The sequence below is a fragment of the Trypanosoma brucei genome, chromosome 5 (genome assembly GCF_000002445.2).
Source record: "Trypanosoma brucei brucei TREU927 chromosome 5, complete sequence".
Taxonomy (NCBI): domain Eukaryota; phylum Euglenozoa; class Kinetoplastea; order Trypanosomatida; family Trypanosomatidae; genus Trypanosoma; species Trypanosoma brucei.
This window is the reverse complement of record NC_007278.1, coordinates 743,116-766,334: the sequence shown is the minus strand read 5'-3', so window position 1 is coordinate 766,334 and position 23,219 is coordinate 743,116. Positions and strand designations below refer to the sequence as shown.

At 42.9% G+C, this 23,219-nt stretch overlaps 7 protein-coding genes and 2 non-coding genes across 9 annotated transcripts, besides 29 other annotated features; all 9 read right to left on the bottom strand.

The window, feature by feature from the left end:
* Positions 1 to 23,219: part of a sequence feature (sequence corresponds to BAC RPCI93-3C6) that runs on past both edges of the window.
* Positions 601 to 687: a sequence feature (T-rich).
* Positions 710 to 736: a sequence feature (AT_rich).
* Positions 850 to 880: a sequence feature (AT_rich).
* Positions 1,033 to 1,088: a sequence feature (T-rich).
* Positions 1,507 to 1,531: a microsatellite.
* Positions 1,612 to 4,572, bottom strand: Tb927.5.2400 (ubiquitin carboxyl-terminal hydrolase, putative; the record flags this gene model as incomplete). The annotated part of the gene is made up of 1 exon (XM_839821.1): positions 1,612 to 4,572. The coding sequence occupies one exon, from the start codon at positions 4,570 to 4,572 to the stop codon at positions 1,612 to 1,614; it is 2,961 nt and encodes a 986-aa protein (XP_844914.1).
* Positions 1,898 to 1,928: a microsatellite.
* Positions 5,022 to 5,068: a sequence feature (A-rich).
* Positions 5,147 to 5,201: a sequence feature (A-rich).
* Positions 5,331 to 5,490: a sequence feature (T-rich).
* Positions 5,662 to 5,685: a sequence feature (AT_rich).
* Positions 6,049 to 6,096: a sequence feature (CT-rich).
* Positions 6,337 to 6,373: a sequence feature (T-rich).
* Positions 6,925 to 6,966: a microsatellite.
* Tb927.5.2390 (hypothetical protein, conserved) lies at positions 7,115 to 8,143 on the bottom strand (the record flags this gene model as incomplete). Its single annotated transcript, XM_839820.1, has 1 exon — positions 7,115 to 8,143. The coding sequence occupies one exon, from the start codon at positions 8,141 to 8,143 to the stop codon at positions 7,115 to 7,117; it is 1,029 nt and encodes a 342-aa protein (XP_844913.1).
* Positions 7,955 to 7,987: a microsatellite.
* Positions 8,174 to 8,279: a sequence feature (GA-rich).
* On the bottom strand, positions 8,684 to 9,622 carry Tb927.5.2380 (hydrolase, alpha/beta fold family, putative; the record flags this gene model as incomplete). The annotated part of the gene is made up of 1 exon (XM_839819.1): positions 8,684 to 9,622. One exon carries the CDS (start codon positions 9,620 to 9,622, stop codon positions 8,684 to 8,686), a length of 939 nt encoding a protein of 312 aa, XP_844912.1.
* Tb927.5.2370 (hydrolase, alpha/beta fold family, putative) lies at positions 10,223 to 11,428 on the bottom strand (the record flags this gene model as incomplete). Its single annotated transcript, XM_839818.1, has 1 exon — positions 10,223 to 11,428. One exon carries the CDS (start codon positions 11,426 to 11,428, stop codon positions 10,223 to 10,225), a length of 1,206 nt encoding a protein of 401 aa, XP_844911.1.
* Positions 11,571 to 11,649: a microsatellite.
* Positions 12,460 to 12,484: a microsatellite.
* Positions 12,596 to 12,653: a microsatellite.
* Positions 13,366 to 13,404: a microsatellite.
* Positions 13,433 to 13,458: a microsatellite.
* Positions 13,471 to 13,503: a sequence feature (AT_rich).
* Positions 13,781 to 13,860: a microsatellite.
* Positions 13,861 to 13,881: a microsatellite.
* Positions 13,882 to 13,904: a microsatellite.
* Positions 14,158 to 14,183: a microsatellite.
* Positions 14,457 to 14,479: a sequence feature (AT_rich).
* Tb927.5.2360 (hypothetical protein, conserved) lies at positions 15,066 to 17,171 on the bottom strand (the record flags this gene model as incomplete). The annotated part of the gene is made up of 1 exon (XM_839817.1): positions 15,066 to 17,171. One exon carries the CDS (start codon positions 17,169 to 17,171, stop codon positions 15,066 to 15,068), a length of 2,106 nt encoding a protein of 701 aa, XP_844910.1.
* Positions 18,135 to 18,179: a sequence feature (AT_rich).
* Tb927.5.2350 (hypothetical protein, conserved) lies at positions 18,620 to 20,122 on the bottom strand (the record flags this gene model as incomplete). The annotated part of the gene is made up of 1 exon (XM_839816.1): positions 18,620 to 20,122. One exon carries the CDS (start codon positions 20,120 to 20,122, stop codon positions 18,620 to 18,622), a length of 1,503 nt encoding a protein of 500 aa, XP_844909.1.
* Positions 20,206 to 20,228: a sequence feature (AT_rich).
* Positions 20,436 to 20,522, bottom strand: Tb927.5.2346. Its single transcript, XR_002990006.1, has one exon. It is a non-coding gene; the product is annotated as a C/D snoRNA, TB5C1C1 (small nucleolar RNA).
* Positions 20,632 to 20,715, bottom strand: Tb927.5.2343. Its single transcript, XR_002990005.1, has one exon. It is a non-coding gene; the product is annotated as a C/D snoRNA, TB5C1C1 (small nucleolar RNA).
* Positions 21,032 to 22,669, bottom strand: Tb927.5.2340 (hypothetical protein, conserved; the record flags this gene model as incomplete). The annotated part of the gene is made up of 1 exon (XM_839815.1): positions 21,032 to 22,669. The coding sequence occupies one exon, from the start codon at positions 22,667 to 22,669 to the stop codon at positions 21,032 to 21,034; it is 1,638 nt and encodes a 545-aa protein (XP_844908.1).

Below are 23,219 nucleotides of genomic sequence, written 5' to 3'. Positions count from 1 at the left end.
GAAAGAACCAAAAAAAAAAAAAAGTATCATTACACATCTTTCTCTTTCGCAAACACAAAGACTAAATTGTTATTGAGTCGCGAGGAAAGCAATAAAATCATGGAAAATAACAAAAACGGAAGAGGGGGAAAAAAAGAAAGAAAAACAGCTGCGATACTCGCTAATGTTGTGTTGAATATGTACAAACGAAAAATTTTTTAACGCAGCACATTTATCCCTTCTGTTTATTTCTTTACTTCCCTCAGATTCACAACATTGCTTTTCGAAATCAATACAATTTTTTTTAAATTTATTCTTATTACCATGGTGCTGTTACCTTTATTACCACAATTGTTACTAATGTCATCATTAATATAAGCACCGACTGTCGCTATTTGTGTTATTGTTGTTTTTATCCTATACCTCCCCGACCCGACCCAACACAACACAACACAATACCCCATCCTTTAAGTTTCCGTTCTTTTTTTTAAAAAAAAAACAAAGAATATTTTGTCTGTGTGTGTATGTGTGTTTTCTTTCCCTCATCTTTCGTACACCTTCTTTTTTTTTCGTAATTGTAAAGTGCCGTACAATTCCTTCTTCGTTAAAACTCACGTGCACAAAGGAAAAGAAAATGAGCATTCGAGAAGCAAGAGAAAAAAGTAAAAATAAAAAAAAGAAAAAAAGGGAGAACGACAACAACAAAAAGTACACCACTACGGGGGTAAGCAAATTTTTAATTTAAAAAAAAAAAAAACACACACACACACACAAATGAATACGTACCGAGACATATATTTATTCAAACATATATACGAGTGATTGTATGCATACTGTAAATCAGCAACATCGTGCGGGAAGGTGAAGGTGATATATATATATATATATTATTTTTTTTTTTCGCTCCCCCCTTTCAATCACTTCCATCCAGTGGGGGAATAAAAACTGCAGACATCTCAACAAATATGGTTCAGCAAAGGTTTCTAGCATCCCTTCTATGACATATTGTTTTTGTTTTTGAACTGAATGCATTGGGTGACGAGGACGAAAGAAAAAACAAAAGAGGAAAAGAAACAAGACAAAACAAAAAAACAAAAAAACAAAAAAAAGAATAGGCACGTGACGACTTTGATGCTCCTTTCGTCCGTTACAAAACTCACGCACGTGTGTGTAATCCGCATCAATAAGTGACAAACAGGCAACGCGAGGAAACTGAAAAATAGAAACAAGAAACCAAAACAGTAATATGGACATATCCGCCCGTTTCTCTATGCGTTTTTATTTTCCTTTTTTACTTCGCAACAGCTTCCGTCCACTTGTTATAACACAACATCATATCGTGGCACAATTTGAAAAGGAGGGAAATACACTTACATGTACTTCACACTTTATTTGTTCACAAACATCTTGTTGGTTGGGAAGGGTAATCGAAAAGTGGTATACGCATGCATGTGCGTATGTACGTCTGTGCATAGCAGTGAAACAGATATGCATTTGCGTGTGAAAATTTGGCGAAATGCATATGCGTACATATATATATATATATATATATGAAACGCATACATAATTGCACTACTAAACGTTTGATTAATACATGCACCAGTGGAGTAAAGGGAAAGAAGAGGAAAGCCTTCACTCGCTTCCCCGTGGGAGTATATCCCATACATGAGATGAAACGGCTTCCTCCCCCACCTTCTCGTATAACAGCAAGTAGCATGTACAGGAACGGGAAGCTTCTTTCATTGAATATTCTTCAGAAAGTGCCGAAACTCTTTCGTCATCCGCCATATACCAAGACCTTTTTGCGCATTGATCCGAACTTATATGTTTCTCCCGTTCAACGCTGCCTTCTCCGGTACGCTCCCCATCGACTTGGTGCCCACAGCCATCTTTAGTTCCATCCGTACTTCCATCCCCCTCCTCCTCTTCTTCTTCTTCCTCTTCTTCTTTTCTATCCACTCGTTCCTGCGCGAACTCCGTTGTGTAGTGGCCACCATAAAGAGATTTCCCCAAATGACGCACCACACCTTGCAACCGGTAGGAACATCGAGTGGCCTTCACATGGGTTGCTGATTCATCAACAGCTTCCCCTTCACTGTGTTGTTTAGCCTTTTGTTCCGCATGCAACACACTCGACCTCAATGTCTTCTCTTCACGATTATAATGTTCTTCATCCAAAGAGTACAACACAATATTTCGATTAACAAGGACGGGGGACACATCCTTCGTCACAGAAGCACCCAGTTCTGGAGAGTACGTTGTGGCAAACCGCTTCATTTGTACGACTAAAAGTGGTGGCAGAGCCCCCAGTAGACAGCCACCCTGCAACTGCTGATTGGAAGATCCACATGCGTCACAAACATAGGAATCGAGAGCTGAAAAACGGAAGCTGTACGTGAGCAGAGACAGCACATCGTAATACGGTTTGGGAGAAATGGGGCTTGCGTACAGCAGACTGCCATGCGACCCAACGGGTTCGGAATTGGGTGCACAGTGCTCGCTTTCTTGACAAGGTGAACTGTTGGGGTTACTTTGCCGAAGTGTTTCATTTGTCTCCTCTCCTTTACGTATATTAACTAAGAGGTTAATGAAAGGGTCGACCGTCGCTATCTCGTGCCCACACGCCGCATTTCCACAGCGAATGATGCTCAGAAGCTGTCCCGTAATCAAAGTATTTATCCAAAGGGGCATTGATTCGTTACCCGACGACCGCGGTGTCCCTTCAGCTGCGGTACCCTGACCATCAGTACTTATTTCTTTTGAAGCTTCGCCTTCTTCCACTGCAGGGTTATCAAATCCCCCTGATGCATCCGTGGATTTAAGAAACATTTTAGACTCCTCAGTTAGTTTGTCAATGACGGCGAGGAAGAATTCGTGTGCATCTTCTTGCTGTCCAGAAAAGAAGTTCCCTCTAAAAAAATGTCGCAATGGTCTCATGTCTATTCCCCCTTCTATGTCCTGTGGACACTGAAGCAAACCAGCAAAGTATTTCAACACATGATGCAAACTTACAGGAGGTGGATCCTCACGAACTGTATCATGGTCAACGCCTGCAGGTGTCGGATCGTAAGATGTTGTGAGACTGCTGCTACTGGTTGCCGCAGTATTGTTAACGGATTTTACGGGCCTCACACACTCTACAGTGGGTGAAGCTAGCAGCGCTCTACAAAATAAGGGGCTGCGCAACAAAAGCGTCAGTACGCTGCACGCATAACAGTCATTTTCGGGGTTAATAAAGCCACTGTACTCGACGTGGGGTCGTGGAATGCAGGGCACCTCCTGTTGGTGTTGGTAAACGTGCGGCGCGGCCCATGATAGGGAACCCAGGTACGAAGGGTGCGACTCAACCGCGCTACTGGCATTGGTGCTTCCTGGAGCGTATCCAGCATCACAACCAGGCGAACCACTTTGAGAAGCATTGTAAGGCGTTTTGTCACCACGCCACATCTCAAAACCTGTTTCTGGGCTCTGCGTATAGCTGCTGGATACCCGGCCGTCGTGTTGCTCAGAGTGCTGAGTGAAGTTGCCAGTGCGACTACTTGAATGCGAGCCGCTCTCAGTAGAACTAATTCCCCTGAATGAAAAAGGGTCGGATGGCGGTATTTCCAAAGCACGGCGTCGGGGTGCAAAAAGATGGTCTTGTAACGGATGATTTGCCTGACGATGACGCCGCTCCGCGTGTTCGGAAACAGCACCGTCTCCACTGCGTGAATGGGAAGTCCTCCATTCCCCTAATCGGACTGACCTCGGCGTATTTCTTCCTTCCATTTTTCTACCCCTGCTTAAACTCGCCACATGCGCCCCTGAAAAAACCTCACCGTATGATGGAGCACTTGACCGCTTAAGGGCAGCTGGTGCCATATCTGACATCCCCAGCTGTGGACCGTGCGAATACGCATCTCGCGAACCATGCGAAGCCTGAAAGGATGGCTTTATTGGATATTTCTCCCCCACCCCAACACGTGGAGACGGCTTCATAGTATCGTATAGTTTAAGTGGTAAATGGAAGTCGGTCGCTTGCGACGGCAGTTGTCCGCTGGAACCGATGGCTGGAGGGGCATTAACCTTTGGAGTAAACTCCCCATCATGATCAGCCAAGGCAGAACGCGTTGCCCTATTCCTCATGGAGATATTATATTTTCCAGTTGATAGTGGTGAAGTACCCACTACCATGTTGCGCATCGAAGCATCTGTGGCTCTTGACTTATTTCGCAGATTCCCTATGGATCGATCCGATGATAAATAGGCATCCGTGGAACCGTGTGAGCTCTGTGTGGCTGAAACTTTGAAATCATGACCTTCCGGTGACAATCGCTGCCGTTTGTGCTCACCGTATTGATATTCACTGCAAACGCCCTTACTTCGAGAAGAAGATCCCGGAGAAGCATCTCTTCCAGAAACACAATTTCCTCTATTATCTTCCCTTCTATCGTCGAGGTTCATGTCACCGATATTTTCTCTATCTCGCTTCCCCTCTTCAGCTCGATGGACCCGATCATGTCTCACTTTCTCCTTAGAAAGCGGAAAGTATTCCTGTTGAGGTGCGGTATCGCGTTTCTTCTGGGCTTCAAGAACTTTGCGACCGTGATGCATTTGGAAGGCAATTCGGATGGTGCACTTCAAACAAGTGCTCGTGCACCCAAATCTTCACCTTCTCAGTTATATTTTGCGTTGTTTTTTTCTTCTTTAGATTCGTGACCTGATACAGTTCTCTATGAAGAAACGTGTTCTTTGGACAATGTTTGTCTTTTGTGTGCGTTTGTGTGTTAGCTAGTTCCGTTGATGTTACGAACAGTTTTTGAGACTTCGCGTGCCTTCACTTCGAATGTGTTAGTGTTGTTATCTTTGTTACTCTAATGCCGGAAGTCACTGAGTTAACTTATATATTTGTATTTCCTTTTTTTCTAAAAAAAAAAAACAAAACAACAACTTTATACCCCGCTTGTGCGATGAAGACTGTCCCTCTCTTTTGTCTTCCCACACTATTTTTTTTGTTTTTTAGGGCTTTACTCCAACTTCTGTTCCCTCTTTAAATATATGTATCTTATTGTTTTTATATTTTTTTTCTTTTTTTTTTGTTTTTACTTTTGACCTTTATTACTCTCCCTCTCCACCTATTATATGTTAAATGCTATGGTAAACCGCTTCTCCCTCAGCTTACTTTTACTTTATTTTTATTTTTACTTTTTTTACTTTTTTTACTTTGTTTTTTTTTTCTTTTTCCACGTGTCGTTCCCCACCGCCTGCTTTTAAAAGGCGGGAGGGAGGCGTTGAACTTTTCGCCTCCGCTTCGTGTTGACCTCCGACTACAACAAACGGGAATTTCCTTCAGAAATGTAAGATAATGTCCAAGAAGACAAATAAAAGAAGAAAAACGACAACAACGACAACAACTAAAAAGAAAAAAGTGCTGAGAAAAAGAGAAGAAGAAAAGGAAACGGGAAAAGGAAATAAAAAGAATATTAACGATAGCAATAATAATAGCGATGGTAACATAAAATATAAAATGAACAGTGCACAAACAAAGAAACATACATATTCATTCATATATAATCATATTTCAAAGAACTTACAGATGGATATTTTTATTTATATAATTGCACTCATTTCGTTGTGCGCGCATATGTATGTATATATGTATGTGACGGGGAGTAGGGAAAAAAAGGGAGTTGAGAGGTATTGAAATTATTTTTTTAAAAAAAAAAACACACACACACATAACAATTGTTATAAATAAAAAAAAGAAAAAGAAAACAGATGCTACTTCCGTATCCGCAACCACCAATCCCTTCCCTAACTCCAACGATATAACGTTAGCGTCTGTAGCGGTAATAAAGATGATAACAAATGTTGTATTTCACGCGCGTACCCAAAAATAACTTCTATATGCAAATAGAATAATATAAACAACAAAAAAACAATAAGCAAACGAAAAAAAAAAAAGGACAACGGGTTTTTCCCCTGCACGCTCTCTGCGTGGTGACAACAACCCCAGCAAAACCCCCCCAAAAAAAAAGAAAGCAAAAAAAAATGGCTGGAACATTTTAAAAGGGAAACAAGAGGGATGAAAAAAAAAAAAAGAGAAAGAGAAAGAGAAAAAGAAAGAGAAAGAAAGAAGTTTGTGTTTTGTTTGTTTGCTTGTTTGCGCTGCAAACTGCAAAAACAATTTATCACAGCAGAACATCCACCTTTACATATTTTATACCACGTTTCCCCCGTGAATGAGTGCAATTACTGACATTTGAAAACAGCTGCCGTATAACAACTAAATGAGAGGGGGAAGTGGAAGAAAAAAAAAAAGGAAACGTGGAAACAAAAATAGAAACCAAAACGAAGATGACACACGCACACGCATTCAAAACAAAACAAAAAGAAAAAAGAAAAAAGAAAAGAAGAGCAGAAAGGATTTGGTGTAAAAAAAAAACACACAGAGACACACACACACACAAGGGGGAAAAAAGAGAGAAGGGGAACAATTAGTAAAGTTTAGTAAATTTGGCTCCTCCGAGCATATATGATTTTTTCTTTTCCCCTCCGTTCCACATGATAAACACAACAGCAAGTAGATCACCTCAATTTATTCACCTCATGAGCTTCCCTTCGACCTTTTTTTTAAAAAAAAACCTTTTCCTGTTGTATTGTTTCATCTATTTCAATTCTTACACATTCCCTCTGAGCGAAACAATAACCTAACGTATAAGTCGTTGTTTATTTAAAAATACGAGCGTAATTCATTTTGTAAATAAAGGAAAAAAAGGGTGGAAAGGGGAAGGTGAAATTGTGGAGACTTTTTTTTTAAAAAAATTAGAAAAACCTTCTTCGTGAAACTAAACATAGCTGCGGAAGAGGGCATCAAAAGAAGAAAAAAAAACGGAAGACGAAATCAGAGCGGGGAAGGGAGAGAAAGTAACCAAAAAAAAAAAAGAGACGACAAATTAGATCATAATATATATATATTTTTTTCTATGTATATATTTATATTTATATGCACACAGCAAATTCAAAAAAACCAAAACGGAATGTTTATACAGACGCCAATCATATTGTAAATCACATACGCAACACGATAGTCATTCCTGCTTTTTTTTTTCCTTCTTCCTTCTTCCCTTCATTTATTTTCTCCTCTTCTCACATATCATAACATGAACTTGCCAAATTCACGGGGCTCTACAAGTCCATTAGCTAACATTTCCGCCCCCTGCTGATCCACACTAAGCAAAGGGCAGCATAACATATGAATGAAGTCAGACAAAACAATTCCCTGAAGACGGTAACGGCAACGGACGAGATAACGTAATCGACAACCGTAAAGTGCGGTCCCCAAACCGTGATAAAAGCAACCACAAGGCGAACCTCCAGTGAGGATATCACATATGCACATTGTCCAGAATGCACGAGGTAGCGACATTCTGCTTCCAAAAAACCCTTCACAGCAAAAGTTAAGCGGTTCATAACCGCGTTCGTCCTCCTCAATTGCAAGGAGACGCATCTGGTCGGCTACACTACACCGCAAGCAAAACATACGCCAGCAGAAATGCCCCAAAATAGACGAGTTCCCGGAGTTGGACGGAGAATGTGGGTAATGTTTCCTTCGCGGGGTTACGGAACTTTCTGGTGAATTGAACTCATCATCCAATGGCGCTTCCGGCCTCTCATTACCATATAAGCAAAAGCACAGTGTAAAAAGTGGTTGATTCCAATCGGAACGGTCTAACATGGGAGCCGCAACAATACGAGGCCGTGAAGTTACGGTAAGCCTGGGACGATTGTAGTACTCATACCGCAGTTGCGCTTCCCCTTGCATCTTTCTTTTTGTTAATTCACTTTGTGGAACTGACCTTGGCGTCCCATCACGCCCCGCCAGCGGCATACCCGACACGTCGTGTTGCACATTTAATACACCAACAGACACAACTTGCAACTGTTGACGTCCATTCGAGTTGGTCGATTCCGGACTTCCTTCCCTGCTTTCAAATGGAGGTGGAGGTGGTGGTGGAGGTGGTGGTGGACCAAACCGCCTGTTGTTGGGACTATCTCCATAATCCGACTCGGCGTCAATTCTCTCACTGACATTTTCCATTTCTTCACCCTCTTCCCCCCGCTCCGGTCCATTATGCGAGTAACCGAAGGGGCGGCCCCCTACAGATCCGTTCGGTGATCGCATAACAAATTAAACACACGTCACACTCACTCACTTTTTCTTCTTCTCTCCCTCCCTCCCTCCTACTTCCTTTCTTTGTTTCTTTGTTTGTTTGCTTTACAATTTCCTCTTCCCCTTCTTCTTTTCCTTTTTCTATTTTCAAAACCAGTTTATCTATCTACAGACTTTTGAGAAAAAGAGAAGCAGATAGGTGCGAGTTTCGCACAGTCAGCACCAAAAATCAAAACACACACACAAAAAAAAAGACAAATTGAAAGCCTTTAAACAGGAAAAAAAAAGAGACGAATTACCTCTCATTTCCCATCCCCATGTTAGCACTTTCATGTTTACCTGTTTGTTAATCGTTTTGCTCTTCCTGGTATCGCTTCTCTTTTCCTTTTTTTTTGCTTTGACAACCAGTCCCTAATTTTGGAAAACGGACAGCAGAACCCAATGAAATCCGTAGTTAGCACCTGGAAAGACATTGAGTTAATAATAAAAACAAAAAGAAAACAATGCAATGCCGTCAATAATAGCTACTTCTCCAGTTGCATATTCCGTGCGTTAAGCCAGAGTCAGTTCCCGTCCACAGTTATCGGCAATTTCTTGCGAAATTGAAGGCATCAGTTCAACCGGTATCTCGTGTCCCATACGCGGGTAAATCACAAGTTTTGCTGCCGGGCCGACAGCTTCAGCAATCTGAAGTCCATTTTGGTACGGCACAACTTCGTCTAGCATACCATGAATGATCAATGTGGGGATGGTGATGGTTTTCAAACACTCCTCACGGCTCTTAGCTGACAAAATAGCAGCCAATTGTCGCAACATTCCCTGTGGGTAATCATTTGCGCGTTCAAGCTGTTCTTTTGCTAACTTCCTGAATTCCTCCTCATCTACGTTATACCCGGGGCCACGGAAGTGGCGGGCGAGTGCACACTTGAAATCAACCACATCCTCCAGCGCCGAGCTTTTTGGTTTTTTCATAAACAGCAACTTTGTGGAAAATGTTTCCGGAACTCGTTTACTAGAGCCCGTGTGAGAGTATATGATGCCAAGGCTTCGTACACGACTCGGGTACTTGATAGCCATAATTTGTGCAATCATGCCACCCATACTGGAACCCACCACATGCGCTCTTTCAATACCGAGAGCAGTCAAAAGATTCATCCCATCAGCTGCCATATCCTCCAGCGTATACGGCACTTTTCTCAAAAATGAGAGAAACTGTGGAAGTAAACACTGCATGACGTTAGGAGTGGGTTGATTGTCCAAATGAGTTGACAGCCCAACATCGCGATTGTCGTACCGCACCACGTAGAAACCTTTTTTCGCAATCATCTCACAGAAAGCATCACGCCAAACCCGCCCAACACCAGCGAGACCCACCACAAGAAGTAAACACGGGTCTTTTGAATTGCCAAAGGTATCGTAAGATAATGAAATGTCCTCCCCAGTGCTAGCGCATTTCCCAACCTTAACAATAGTGTCAGTCGTAGTCAACATCTCTCGTTTGTGCAACTCATGTACCAGTATTCTTCACTATTCATCAACCAATTCAAGGCCGTAAAACAGTACCCAAAAGTTTGATTCCGTTAACTTTTGGTTAGTGTGTGCAGAAATGAACTATTTAATAGCTGAAAGCGAAGAAGGTAATAATACAAGATCCGACGCAATATTAAACAACAAAAGAGAGTTCTGTGAACAAACTAAAGTATAAGGGAATCTGTGGCAACTATGGTCAAGAACTCAGAGTTATTTAGTAAATGTGCGGTACCTGAATGCATTAATGTCGACGCGGTCACGCCCCACATAGCTTTGGCACCAAAAAAACAAAAAAAATACAGAAGTTTAAACAGGGGAGCATGCGACATAACTAAGACTCCCTAGTCTAGACGGAGTTGACATACGAGTATCCTCCACACACACACACTTCATCGTTTCTGTTGATTTCACACGCTTACCATGTCATTTATGCGCTCAACCGTCTGCCGTCGTGCATATAACTTGGGACCTCCTCCCCACACTAATAACTTCAGGAAACGGAAGGGGAAGAGGAGTGGTGAACTGCATACAACCGCTAGTTATGAGTAACGCTAAGTTGGTTCAAAGTTTGGCCGCAACGGCACCACTACGGGAAAGAGCGTTTGTTGATTGACCCATGTTTTCCACCAGGGCACCGATTATTCGCTCGCGGGAGAGGGGGTGCAGTATGTGTCCTAGTCCTTCAATACCAACTAATTTCGAACCAGGAATGACATCGGCAAGCTTCTTTCCGTTTCGATAAGGTACTAATAAATCATCTGTCCCGTGAATAACAACACAAGGAACGCTAAGACCTCTCAGTTGAGATACGCGACATGGGGCCTTAATCATTGCAACGTACTGACGGGCGAATCCGCTGAAATCTTCGCTCCAATGCACAATGCGGCGCGTCTGCCGCAGTAACGCTTTGTGATCGATAGGAAATGCCGATTCTTTGCCGCCAGCAAAGGATGTGACAAACTGTGCAAGAACCTGTGCGAGGTCATCCTTTTCCCTTGATGTCAGTGGCTTACGCCCCTGCTTTTCCGCCATAGAATCTGATAATGGGATTGCAACGCCTTTTCGAACGCAACGGATAGCAAATGTAGCGACTCCGATCATCACGCGCAGAGATGGAGATGATAATAAAGGTGAGCTGCTGTGTGTGGAAATCAGAGAGAGACTTTCAACACGATTCGGGTATTGAATAGCAATAATTTGTGCGATCATCCCACCCATACACATGCCAACAATGTGAGCCCTAGAAATCTTCAATACATCTAACAACCCTACGCTATCCTTCGCCATATCCTCAAGGGAATACACCTCCTGAAACTTACGATGGCCATTAGCTGCAATGCCTGCGTGTGCCAACTGAATGTACATACAGCTTTTACTTCCATCAGCACCTCCTTCTGGAGGGCTGTGCGATAAAAAGTTGCTATCTTCCCAAATATCACCCTCATCCGAACTTTCAGTAGTTCCGGAAGGGAGAACTTTTCTACCTACCAAAATTGTGCTCTTACCAATATCTCGATTGTCAAAACGGATAACGTAGTAACCACATGAAGCTAAACGCATGCAAAATTTTACATCCCACAGTTGTTGTGATAATGCTAATCCCATAATAAGAAGAACAGCGCCGTTTGGGGCTGCGGGCTCACCAAAGGTTTGGTAACAGAGTCGAATCGGTACTCCACTCTTTGGACATATTCCCACTTCAGCGAAATTCACGGCAAATGTACGTGCATCTTTGCTTTTTAGCTCAGCATTATCAGCTTGAGACATCTTTTTACTTCCTTTTTCTATTCTTCAAAACCCCTTTGTGTTCCTGCTTTTATTCCAGTCCTAACCATACAACCGATCCCGTACCTTTTTATTCGGTTATTTGCGTAGACAAACAGAGGAGAAATGCAAAGAGAATCAAACAAATAATGAAAACAACCACAACCACAACAACAATAATAATAATAATCATCATCATCATCATGATAATAGTACGAACAATACGCATCCATATTCCTCCTTCGTTGTTCATGATTTTTGCTTTGAAAAGATGAGAAGGGCTAGGGGAAAGCCGTAACACATAAACGCATTGGCTCACATCATTCGTCTGACCTCGCGCCTGTCCTTCGCGTAATTCATCCATTTCTATTTTTTTTCTTTATCTTAAATGGTTCTCACCGTTTTCTTTGATACTTCTTTTTTTTTTTACTTTAATACTGTTTTCCTCCTTTCAGTTCCTTTGCTGCCTTTTTTTCTTTTTACCTTTTCTTATCGTACCGCAGGCTCACATTCCACCGAATACATTTCCATAAACATATACAAAAAGAAAAAAAGAGAGGAAACTTTGCTCAGACATGCCCAAAAATGCACACTGGTATTCGGTTGCTTACCTGCATACCGTATTAACGAAAAAAAAAAATCTATCGAGAATGCTTGGGATTAGGAAGGAAAGTAAAAAAAAAAAAAAGATGGATCGATCAATGATGTAAATAGAAACGGTGGAAGTAAATCATACAAGGAAAAAAGAAGAAATAATAAAGTAACCGATGCCAATGATAAGGAATAACATAAAAATGACAAGAGGAGAAGAAATGATGATGGAAAATCGTTTCGTTCACTTATAATTGGTATAATATATATATATTCCGAAGAAAGAAGGGGGAAATAGATTAAAGGGTAAAACAGTGAAGAAAAAAGGGAGTGGAAAGGGGGGGAAATAAACATATTAGAACAAAAACACGACTACAACGTCTTTTCTCCCCCAAGGAAAAAACATCTTCCTTATTTTGCTTTATTCCACTAGCTCCCATTTCATATATATATATATATATATATATAACTTTTATATCATTCATTCAAACAATGCAAACGCGCGAAGCGGACAAATGGACAAACATAACATAAAGTAACAAAATATTTGTCCCTCTTCTATAGAGAAAAGGTAGTAGCAATAATAATAATAATAATAAATCATAATAATAATAATAAATCATAATAATAATAATAAATCATAGCGCGCCAACAATTCAATAATAAGTATAGAGTGAATGGAAATTACAATTTAAAAAAAATAAGAGAAAAGGAAATGGAGTTGGGAAAGGTAAGAGAAGGACCGCGCGTAACAATTTTAATAAAGAAAACGAGATTTAACAATGACGACAACTTCAGTCCACTAAAAGAGAAAGGAATTTTTCTTTTTGTTTAATATTAACGATAAGAACGAATTTGTACTCTGAAATATGGAAACGAGCTGCAAAACACCCGCAAATAACAAAACACGTACGGAAAATTAAGTAAAACTTTTCCCACCGTCAAAACACGAGTACCAACGAAAATGGGGTGCTGAAATAAGAAGAAACATGCGAAGAGAGCGAAAGGAAAGACGGGGGAAAAATAGAAAAGACATTTAAAAAAAAAAGAGCAGATGCACACAAAGGACACGAAGTTGTTAAATCTATAAAAAAAAAAAGAACCAAATAGGCGAAACGAATGAATCCGTTGGAACGCACATAAAAACAGAAACAGAAACTCAACGTCTCATTGCGTTTTTTTTTTTTTAATGCGCGTGAATTATTCTGCAAATTGCTTTTTTATCTCTTGACCTTCACTTTCATGCACAATAATATATTACTCCCTTTTACCTCTTACGTACTTTTCCCTTTATTATATCAAGTGACGCCACAATAAAATGTCACTCCCTCTCACTCTTACCATCTATCTCTTTCTCATTATTTCTCCCTTTCTTTCTTTCTTTCTTTTCATCCCATATCCCATATATTCCCTTCTTTATTATTATTATTATTGTTATTGTTTTTTTTTCCTGCATATAATATATATATATATATTTATTTATTTATCTGCCTACTCGCACACCCATTGCATAAAAAGGAAGAAGAGATAAAGGGATGAACGGACACTTACAAACACTCAAACGTACAGACATTGAGAGGTTCTTTCTTTATGCTGTACTATTAGGTGCAAAAAAAAAAAAACAGAATTAGCGAACTAAACTAACAGGTGGGAAACTGGCAAAAGGAAAAAAATACTCAAAAATACATTGAACATTTCCCTCCCGCCCATACACAGACGCTTTGTTCACCTACATGTAAGTGCATCATCACAAAGACACTAACAAACAAAAACAACAATAACATTATAAGCGCTAGTAACGGGAATGAAGAATCAATAAAACAACAATAATAATAATAATGGTAATTATTATTATTATTATTATTTTTGATAATAAAAAAAAAATAATGTGAAGGGAGTAGAGGGTGAAAAGGGTAACAACACAATAAAGGATCTGACGGAAGATACTCCCTAAAAGCAAAAAAAAAAAACACCCGCATTGAGCAATGACAAAATACAGCAAAGAAAATGATGATAAGTAGAGATGTAAATATCTGGGAGGGGGAGAAAAAGGTAAGTATACAGAGGAAAACAAATATGGCTCACACTGTGTTGCTATTTACGTGAAATTCCCAGCAAATAAGAACAAAATAAAACGGTGTTATATATATATATATATATATATATAGACGACAGGGATTCATGAGAAAGGCGGAAGTGTAAATTAGAACTGGGGGAAAAGGTAACAAGGTTGTGAAACGGAAATTAAAAATTTAGGGCGCAGCACCCACTACGGATAACAAGCATAAGGATAAACCGGAAAAAATCACAAACACAAATATACGAGCCAATAGACAAAACAACGCGGGTTAGTGTCACATTTACTTAAAACAAGATGTGAGCAAAGGCGGAAAGTGATTCGAAACAATCTATTTCCGAGTAAATGTTGCCGAAACACACGAAATAAAAAATAAATAAATAAATGCGTCTGTCACTTCTACTTCCCATCACCACCTCCCCCCCCCAAAAAAAAAAAAAAAGATGTTCCTTTCATCCATCCAATCACACAGGTAAAAGCCCTTTCTTGCTGCTGTTTGATGCACTTTTAGTGTTCCCATCACCGGTTATTACAAACAAATAAAATGAGGTGATAGTCATCATCCTCATTTTAAGAAGTGTGTAACAACTTAATAGATAAGTAACAATGAAAAGTTAAGGCACCAATCGGACTTCTCCTCCTCCTCCTCGCACTTAAGTTAACTTCAGGAAAGGTGGAACGGCCTCTTAAGGTCCACTCCCATTATTATATATAAACACATACTTTATCATATAAAGAAAATAAAAACAAATAAATATATAATGAAAGGGTAAACAAAAGGATGTTAACCGTTGAATAGAAATGCGTCCGCTATCTGAGAAATTTTTAAAAAGTGGCCCTCTGATACAATAAACAACCGGAGAAACGCACACTCGTATGTAAATATATCTGGAGAGTTTGAGTAAAGTGCAACTTAACACATAAACAAAGAAAGGATAAGTTTAGACGATGCAAACATACTAACTGTGCCTCTTAACGCACATATGTCTTCGGAGCTGCGCAGTCCGGTGACTCAAGCATGGCCTCAGCGTCAGCCAACATCTTCTCGTACCGCGTCACTGACCGCTTAAGAGCCTCTTTCTCCGGTCCTTCCGGCAGGTTCTGGAGGTGGATCCGCGTCTTCGGCAGCGACTCCTTCGTGTAGGAAACAAACCGACGAACCGAACCTAAACGCAGAGTGTAATTTTCAATTTTCCCAAGTCGTTGAAGAGTAGTCATGAACTGGTGATTTTTCACTAAGTTTTTGGGATCGTCCGCCATGGAGACGACAGCAGCCGTTTGGGATGGACCACCCACAGCAAACTGGAACATGGCACGTGGTTCGGCAGGGTTTTTGTCAAGGATACGACTGTAGTGGACGACACCGTCACCCACCCCCGTAGCAAACAAAGAGGATAGGATAACATCTTCTTCATCTTTGGGATTTGAGGGGTTTTTACGAACTTGTTTTAATATTGCCACCACAAGAATTATTCCAAACTCGCCACTGTCTTGACCAACAGCCCTTGAGAGTGCCACTTTTAAGAGGCCTCCAAACTCCGACGCACTGTCCAGTACCTCAAATGTCATTCCATGGGGTACGTTTCCGAACAACGGAGAGTAGGAGACGGTGAGGTTAACAAACTGCGGATCGGGCACTAGTAAATCCATCACTTTATCATCGTCCATCAATGAAATTGATAACCTCAACTCCGCGCGGTCGGGCATTCGCGCAAATACATCTCTCATCAACCGCCTGAGAACATTCCATGAATGCCATTGCGTAGGTTGCTGTGCAGGGCACTGAGCGTCGGCCATCACGAGGCTGATATTACAACCCAAGAGGAATGTGTCACAGAGCTCTTCTGTAGAGTCCATGTAGATGTTAGAATCGTTTGGGTCGTAATAAACAATTTCCTTGGTTTCAAACCTTACCGGTTCATCACTGTTCGGCTTAAGTAACGTCATGGTCGTCCCATCAACATGAATTGAATCCTCAGCTTCCCCTTCAAGAAGTACAATGGTGCGAATATTCGTTACGGCAGACGACGACATGGAGGCCTTTGACTTCCGTCCACTCGCCGCGTCGCCTTGTTTGTACTCCCCCTCCTCCGTCGGTTGTACGTCCTTGAAATAGATACCGATTTTCTTTTCACTGTTACACCGTACCAGTTGACCAGGAACATCCTTTTCAGCATCGTCTGGTACGATGGGTTCATTTAACGGACGTTGCGGTTGTCTTGTACCCATTGGGTTCAGGTTGCGTGAAACGTTTGTTGGGACACCTGGCCAATTAGGTGGAGCTGTAGGCCTCCCCGCCAGGCGGCTCCGAGGAAGGCTGCCATACCCACCCATTTCCCGTCTTGAGGCCAACGCGTTGGCGCCATAACTGTAGAAGCCGTTCATACAAGAATTAGTACGCGATAACCGCATACTGTTCTTCCGATTGATTCCATAACAGGCTCCTTCTCTCGGCGTTGTGCCACTCTGACCGGCCAATAAGGAGCCACGGCGACTGACTGCTCCCCCCATATCGTATACGCAACGGGCAGGGTTAGGGACACTGGAAACGCCTGCGCCAGAGGTCCTGCGACGCGTACCGTAAAAACTACCACCACTGTTCGATGCTGACGCGGGACCATCAGGAGTCCAGTGAAACGAACCACAAGGGTAGCGACTCGGGCTACTTCGAAAGCTACTTCTCTTGACAAAACTTCCTCCTCCACCGGCGCCACTGTGAGAACGAAGGCTTCCTTGTTGGGACGATGAGCGCATACCGTACCGCGAACCCCTTGAGAAGCTTCTGGGACGATAAAGAGTACCATACCCAACATCTTCAGCGGATAGGTGACCACAAAGTGAGTTGTCGCGTGATAGAAGCCCACTGCTTTGCCTACGTAAACTTGGGGGATTATGCGACACAGAAGAGCCATATCCGGACCCTCCGCCGTAAGAACCGCCGTTTGACCCACTTCTGGTGAATCTCGCACCGATGTCATTAAAGCGCATGGAGTTACCCTCCCTTCGCAGCTGCTGTCCGAGTTGTGATGGGCCGCCTGAGGCGTGGGTTCCGTGTTGTACAGCACCGTATCGCGTCATCACTCCGTAACACTCCGCCGCAGCTCCCAGGTTGGTTGGTTCATTGCCCCTTGCGGGTGGCGGCGGTGCCCGCTGTGTTGGTCGCGTTTGCCCGTAGTGTACACTAGCCCTCCCTCGGTAAGGAGGATGCTGGTAACGAGGAGTATTTCTCTCCATTGCTCGTTGCAGGTGGGTGTTATTGGTGTTTCACCTAATCAGTCGCAAGTAATTCCCCTTTCCTCAGTGATTTCAGTCAGTATCCTCCTCCTTCTCCCTCTCTCTCTGCTTCGCTCACTTGCCTATTGTAGTCCTTCCAACGAGTAACAGTAAAGAATCTAATACATATATAGAAGGATTGATAAAAGCATATACGGTTAACAAAAAAAGGAATTTTTCAAGTTGTCCGACAACCCGACAGCTTACGGCCACCGTAACATTATAGCATAACTTACAGAGCTGTTTCGTGCGATGGGTAGACAAACGGACATAAACAAATATAGATAGATGATACTTTTGTGTATGAACTTGTGTAAAATAATGAAAAAAATATATATGCGCTGTTATAAACTCACATGACTAGGGGAATTTTCCTCATTCACTGACAAAGCGAACACTACCGTGTGCTAGAGAGGAAGAAGAGGTTTTGTTTCTACAAAAACAAACAAACAATAGGTAAATAAATATAAACAAAGGCACTCTGCAATATAACTACTTGAAAAAGTGCAGATGAAACTCTCCTTCATCTGCTTCCGCATCCCATTGCTTCCCAGTGGTCCCCCCATCGATGTCAGTAACGACTTTGCAATAACCAAACAGGTACCTTCTCAAGTACAACAAAGAAAAAAAAGGAACCCACCGCCAATGGCTGGCGCTCACCAGGTAAAATCATGCGGTGAAACAAACAACAATAGAGAATTAAAAAGAAAGGATTCAAGAAAACATAAAGGAAGGGTTACAGCCATCCACTAGTGTCCACACGCACACAAAAAATATATATAATAATAATAATAACTATTATCATTATTTTAACAATGACACGAACAAAAAAAAAGATGCTTTGCCACCTAGGAGGAAGTACACGGAATCGAAAGAATAAATGGCACCGAAAACGGCGTGGAATACAGTTTTGTAAAAATATGTACACACGAAAAAGAAAAATAAGATGGAAGGAAAATAATGAGCAAGTTTCTGCAACCGGCACTGTAGAAATAAAATGTAGACGCCAACAAAACTTATAAGAAGAGAAAGTCGAGGTTGCCAAAGTCCAAATAAACGCGACCAATTGAATTTCGTCAGTAACATCATTTGCCTTCTCAACCTCGCTACCTTATTTTTGCTGCCTCCACACACACACACAAGAACAACAACAGAAAAAAAAAACAGAATATAATGGAATTTGCACTAATTTCGTATTTTGGATTTTCACTCCTCAACTCACCACAATCATGTACATGAGGAGGCGGGAGAGCCTAATCTTCAGAAGCCATATGTTTGATGGAGGCACTAAGCGCCTCCAACTGGTGACACAACCCCTCACCACCCATCCACCGCCCTTCGTCGTCCTTCTCCTTCAAGAACGCATCGGTAAGCTCAGCGAATTCCCAGAAAGCGTCAAGTGGCCTTACGGTTCCCATGCCAAAGCGGCCCTCCTCGATACTGATGGCGGGACACACGATCTGCGCTACGTCACGCGAAACAAGCGGTACTGTTGTGTTCAGCTCCTTCCTTTCCATTAAGTAAAGTGCGCGAAGAACCCCAATTTTTTCCTGCCGCTTCCGGCTTTCGCTCTGGTTGCTCTTGTATATTGCGGACCAAAACCTTGGCGCGGACGCTCGTTCATAGTTGTGGAAGACAAATGAATCTCCCGGGCAGTAGCTGTCCCACCCATTTGTCCAGAGTCGTGCAGTGTACAGCATTTCCTCCCCCTCAAATAAGTAGGGGAGATAGGGGTCAAATGGTACATCCTTCACAAACTGAGCATCACCAAAGATATAGCCTGCGGCCACAAGTGATTGAAGAAGTGGACGCTGTCTTTTCAAAATCCATCGAGCCCCAAGCTTTGGGATGTTGGTGGGAGGAATGACAGCCTTGCACATGGCCATCACATGAGTGTAATTAACTTCCTTGTCTGGATTCTGCGGAGTGTAGCCGTTAGGGTAATGCGACAAAACTCCCCGAGTTGGCATAAGCCGAGCGTGTTTAATCATCTTCTCGTCCCACTCCAAAAGCGCTCTGATGTGACTGTCAATGACCATATAATAATCCTGATCTACGTAAAAAAGGCTAGTGATGTACCGTGCGTAGGTGGGGCCCCGTGCATCATCCGGATCACCGACACGTGTGACGACCTGACAGTTGCGCAAAAGCTCTTTGCCTTGCGGTAACGGACTCGGTCGCGAAATTTTGGGTTTGAGGAAACATGTGAGAACGTCGTTCTCACGTCTTGCGTGTAGTAGCGGAGTTGTCGGAGGTGGTCGGAACTCATCTGATGTCGCCTCATCAAATGCACGGGGCACAACGTCACGCCAACGAATATTAAAATCACGCTGACTTCCAACGAACCCTAAAAGTGTAGGAGAGTTGGTACAGCCGCTTTCACTCCCAAATCGCTCCTCGCTGATACCAACAAACACGCGGTGTGGATTTTTTGCCGCACTGAAAAGACGGTCCAGCGTTGTCACGCACTCGCTATCACGAAATGAAGCAAGTGAAACAAAAATGGTAGCAGTATCCGCTGCAACATTGGAAGACGGAAGCTCGCCTGAGGAAAACGACACAATTCCCCGCGATATGGAACTTCCCTCCGAAGTCCCAGTAGAAAAAAAGCTGGGAGTGCTAAGAAGGAAGCAACTGGACAACAACATAACGGACGTGAAGAAAAATAAGAGGGAAAATAGAAATAAAAAAACCTTATGACGGCGCGACACGAAATGACCGACAAATATAGCCGCAATTTTTCCCCCTCTTTCCATACCTGAATAATGAGGTCCTTAACAGCGTTGTGCTAGTGAACTGTAACCTCCTAGTAGTTTTATTTTCATGTCATTTAGACAAGATATATATAAAAATATATATATTGAACGCAAGAGGTGATCGCAGGGTTAGAAGGAAAAAATATGTCTAGCGCCATTTTCAAGAAAACAGGCACCCATGCAAACAAATAGGAAAATACGATAGACAGCCTGCAAAGAGCTACACAAACAGGGAAAATGGAGGAGTAGGTGATTTGACACATTTTCGTGGGAGGAGAAAGAACTTGGGTAGAATGGGAAAAAATACAAATGGAAATCAGTGTACGAATCGATCAAGTTTCACTGTTTTCAATCGCAGGGTCCCTGCGTCCAAAGGTGTCCTAAGCTTAAAATTCATCACGGGGTGTCGACAACATGTTGTGCCACGCGGCACTTGAGGCAAGAACCGGTGCCACCGCAACGCTTCAGGTACAGAAGGGACAAAAAAAATAAGAGAAAGGAAAGGTTAGTCAGTGTACGAATCGATCAAGTTTCACTGTTTTCAATCGCAGGGTCCCTGCGTCCAAAGGTGTCCTAAGCTTAAAATTCATCACATCAAACTGTTAGCTGCAGCAAAAAGCATCGTATATGCTGAGGTAGGCAGCCGTTCAAAGGGAGGAAAAAGGAGCGGAGGTCATTTCGGTGAAGCTAAGTGGAGCCTAAACATCAATAAAGAGAACAAATGAGGAAATTTCAGTGTCACGCCGTGAAAACAACAACACACAATTAATGCCCCAGCTTACAAAACCGGGAATGGAGCACGTTGCACTAAAAATAGTGACAACCGCGAAGTTGCATTAACCGAGAGGGGAAACAGTTAATCATGTCGACAACGTCAACCAGACGAAATCAAACATCATACGCAATAAATCACCTCATAAACTTTCTCCGCCACCATCCTGGTGATGTTCCTTGCACGAACTGAAGAAACGTAGTGCTATCCTCAAACAATCCCGTATCCCGACCTAACTCACCAATAAGCACGACAGGAAAGTCCGGTTCTAACTGCAACGAAACCATTGGATTCCCACCGAGTGAAAACGGGAGCAGGAGTGCGATGCTTCTCATGCTGCTGTTTACGTACGGTTCTGACAACATCGGAGTTAATATGAAGTCGACGTCACGAAACTGTTCCTCTGTTGCCCTCACAACACTGTCACGCGTTCGCAGTGCACGATGGTAGTCAAGACTGGTCAGCGCTCTACCATTAAAAATTGCAGACACTAGTTCTTCCGGAAGTTCCTCCAGTACGCCCGCTTTTCCGGATGTGGATGATGATGATGATAAGCACGGATCTCTTCCGTCCGAATGAGTGTTCCAGAAGAAGAGGCGATCGAAGGCTTGTGAAAGCTCGTAAAGGCCGATTGTTTGTGTTGCCTGCACTACCTCCTCCAGGTCAATGTCAATAGTGAGTGGAATGACCTCCAAAACTTCATTCTTTCGCATAGAATTGCGTGTGGAAACAAGCCGAAGAATGCGGCGGCGGAACTCGTCAGCCGACAAGAGTCGCTCATGGCAAAGGGCATCAATCCAATCCGCGGGATAACCGACAGAAAGTTCAATGTGTGGTCCAATCAATTCCTCCTCCCCACTTGTTGGCCGACTCCCTCGTAAACTTGAATACCCATCACTAATCGAACGTTTGAACCTTCCTACACTGGCATATCCATAACGGTTCGCGCTCGAGTCATTTGGAGGGGAGGGCACCGGGCGCCTCCGTTTCGTGGATCCGGTGGCCTTATTGCTATCGGTGACGGCATTCCCGTCATTCCCATCGGTTGTATCACCGCTCTGAGTGTCAAAGAATGAGGCTGGTTGAATGGCTGACGTAAATACTTCCCACAAATAAAATATATCATCGAGAGTCCCCGCGGTTATACCGAAGGACATGGACGGAACCGAGAGTCGATAACCCTCCGCAAATGTCGCAAACGACTGCGCTGTGGGTTTAAATGAAGCAATAGGATGATGTAAGGGGGATGTCAGGGCTGCAGGCCCCATAAGCGAGGAACTGATGGCGTAGTTACACGCATTCCGAGAAACGGCCACGGCAGCAGGGTTGTCAGAAACAATCAGACTTGCCTCATCGATTGTCAGCGGTGTCCGACACGCCAACTTTCCGACAAACTGGGCACCATGGCGGCGAAGCCAGGAGACGAAAGGAAATTCTGTTTGTGGCATCTGCTGCAGTAGCTGTGACTGAGTCCCGTACCGCGTGCAAAACTCTCGCACGTCAAGCGTATCCGACACACCAATCGCGACGCCACTTAGCATACAATCAGGAGAGAAACCGCGCTGCAGGTTGCTGCTGCTTGCTACCTCCACAAAGCAAGGTTCCTGGTGCTGCAGCTTCTGCGCAGCCGGGTCCCGCCTTGCACGAGCAGCAGCGAGGCCACTTGCAGTAAGGGCATCAGCGCGTTCCCGCATCTCATTAACGAGTTGCCGCTGTTGTGATGTCTTATGCCGCAGACGCTCCACAGCCTTGCGCACGCATAGTCCCTCCAACATCGAAAGGTATTGTGGCCCTCGAGTTTACCCTTCACTCTGTTTGCTGGTATATTTACGCAAAATGAGTAGGTGTAATACAAAATGCGATTTTGATGCTTTTTTTTTTCTTGCTAATCTCACTCAACAAGACAAGGACACACGCATCCAACAATTGAATACTAAACTAATTCAAAGTGAATAACAATATCCTGAAGAAAAAAGGAAACGCTAAAAATAACTTGAAGTCTAAAATACAAAGAGTACATGCTTAGCACCTATGCTCACAAGCGAAGCGTATCAAGAGTTCAGTGAGAGGAAGTGTACAAAAAAAAAAAAGCACGCTCTACTGTGTCAACTTTTCCTGGTGTGCTCTCTGCAACTGGAGAAGTGTTACATCGGTAAAAGGGGTGTGAGATCGCCTCGTGAATTTTTATTCGGAAGTGAGAGGTGAAAGGTGGGGAAATTCGAAAATAAAAAAAAGGACACGCCAGCTAAAAAAAGAATGACACATAAAGAATGAGCAACGACTCCGCACTCCGCCCACAGTGGCAATGCGGAGATCAAAATACGG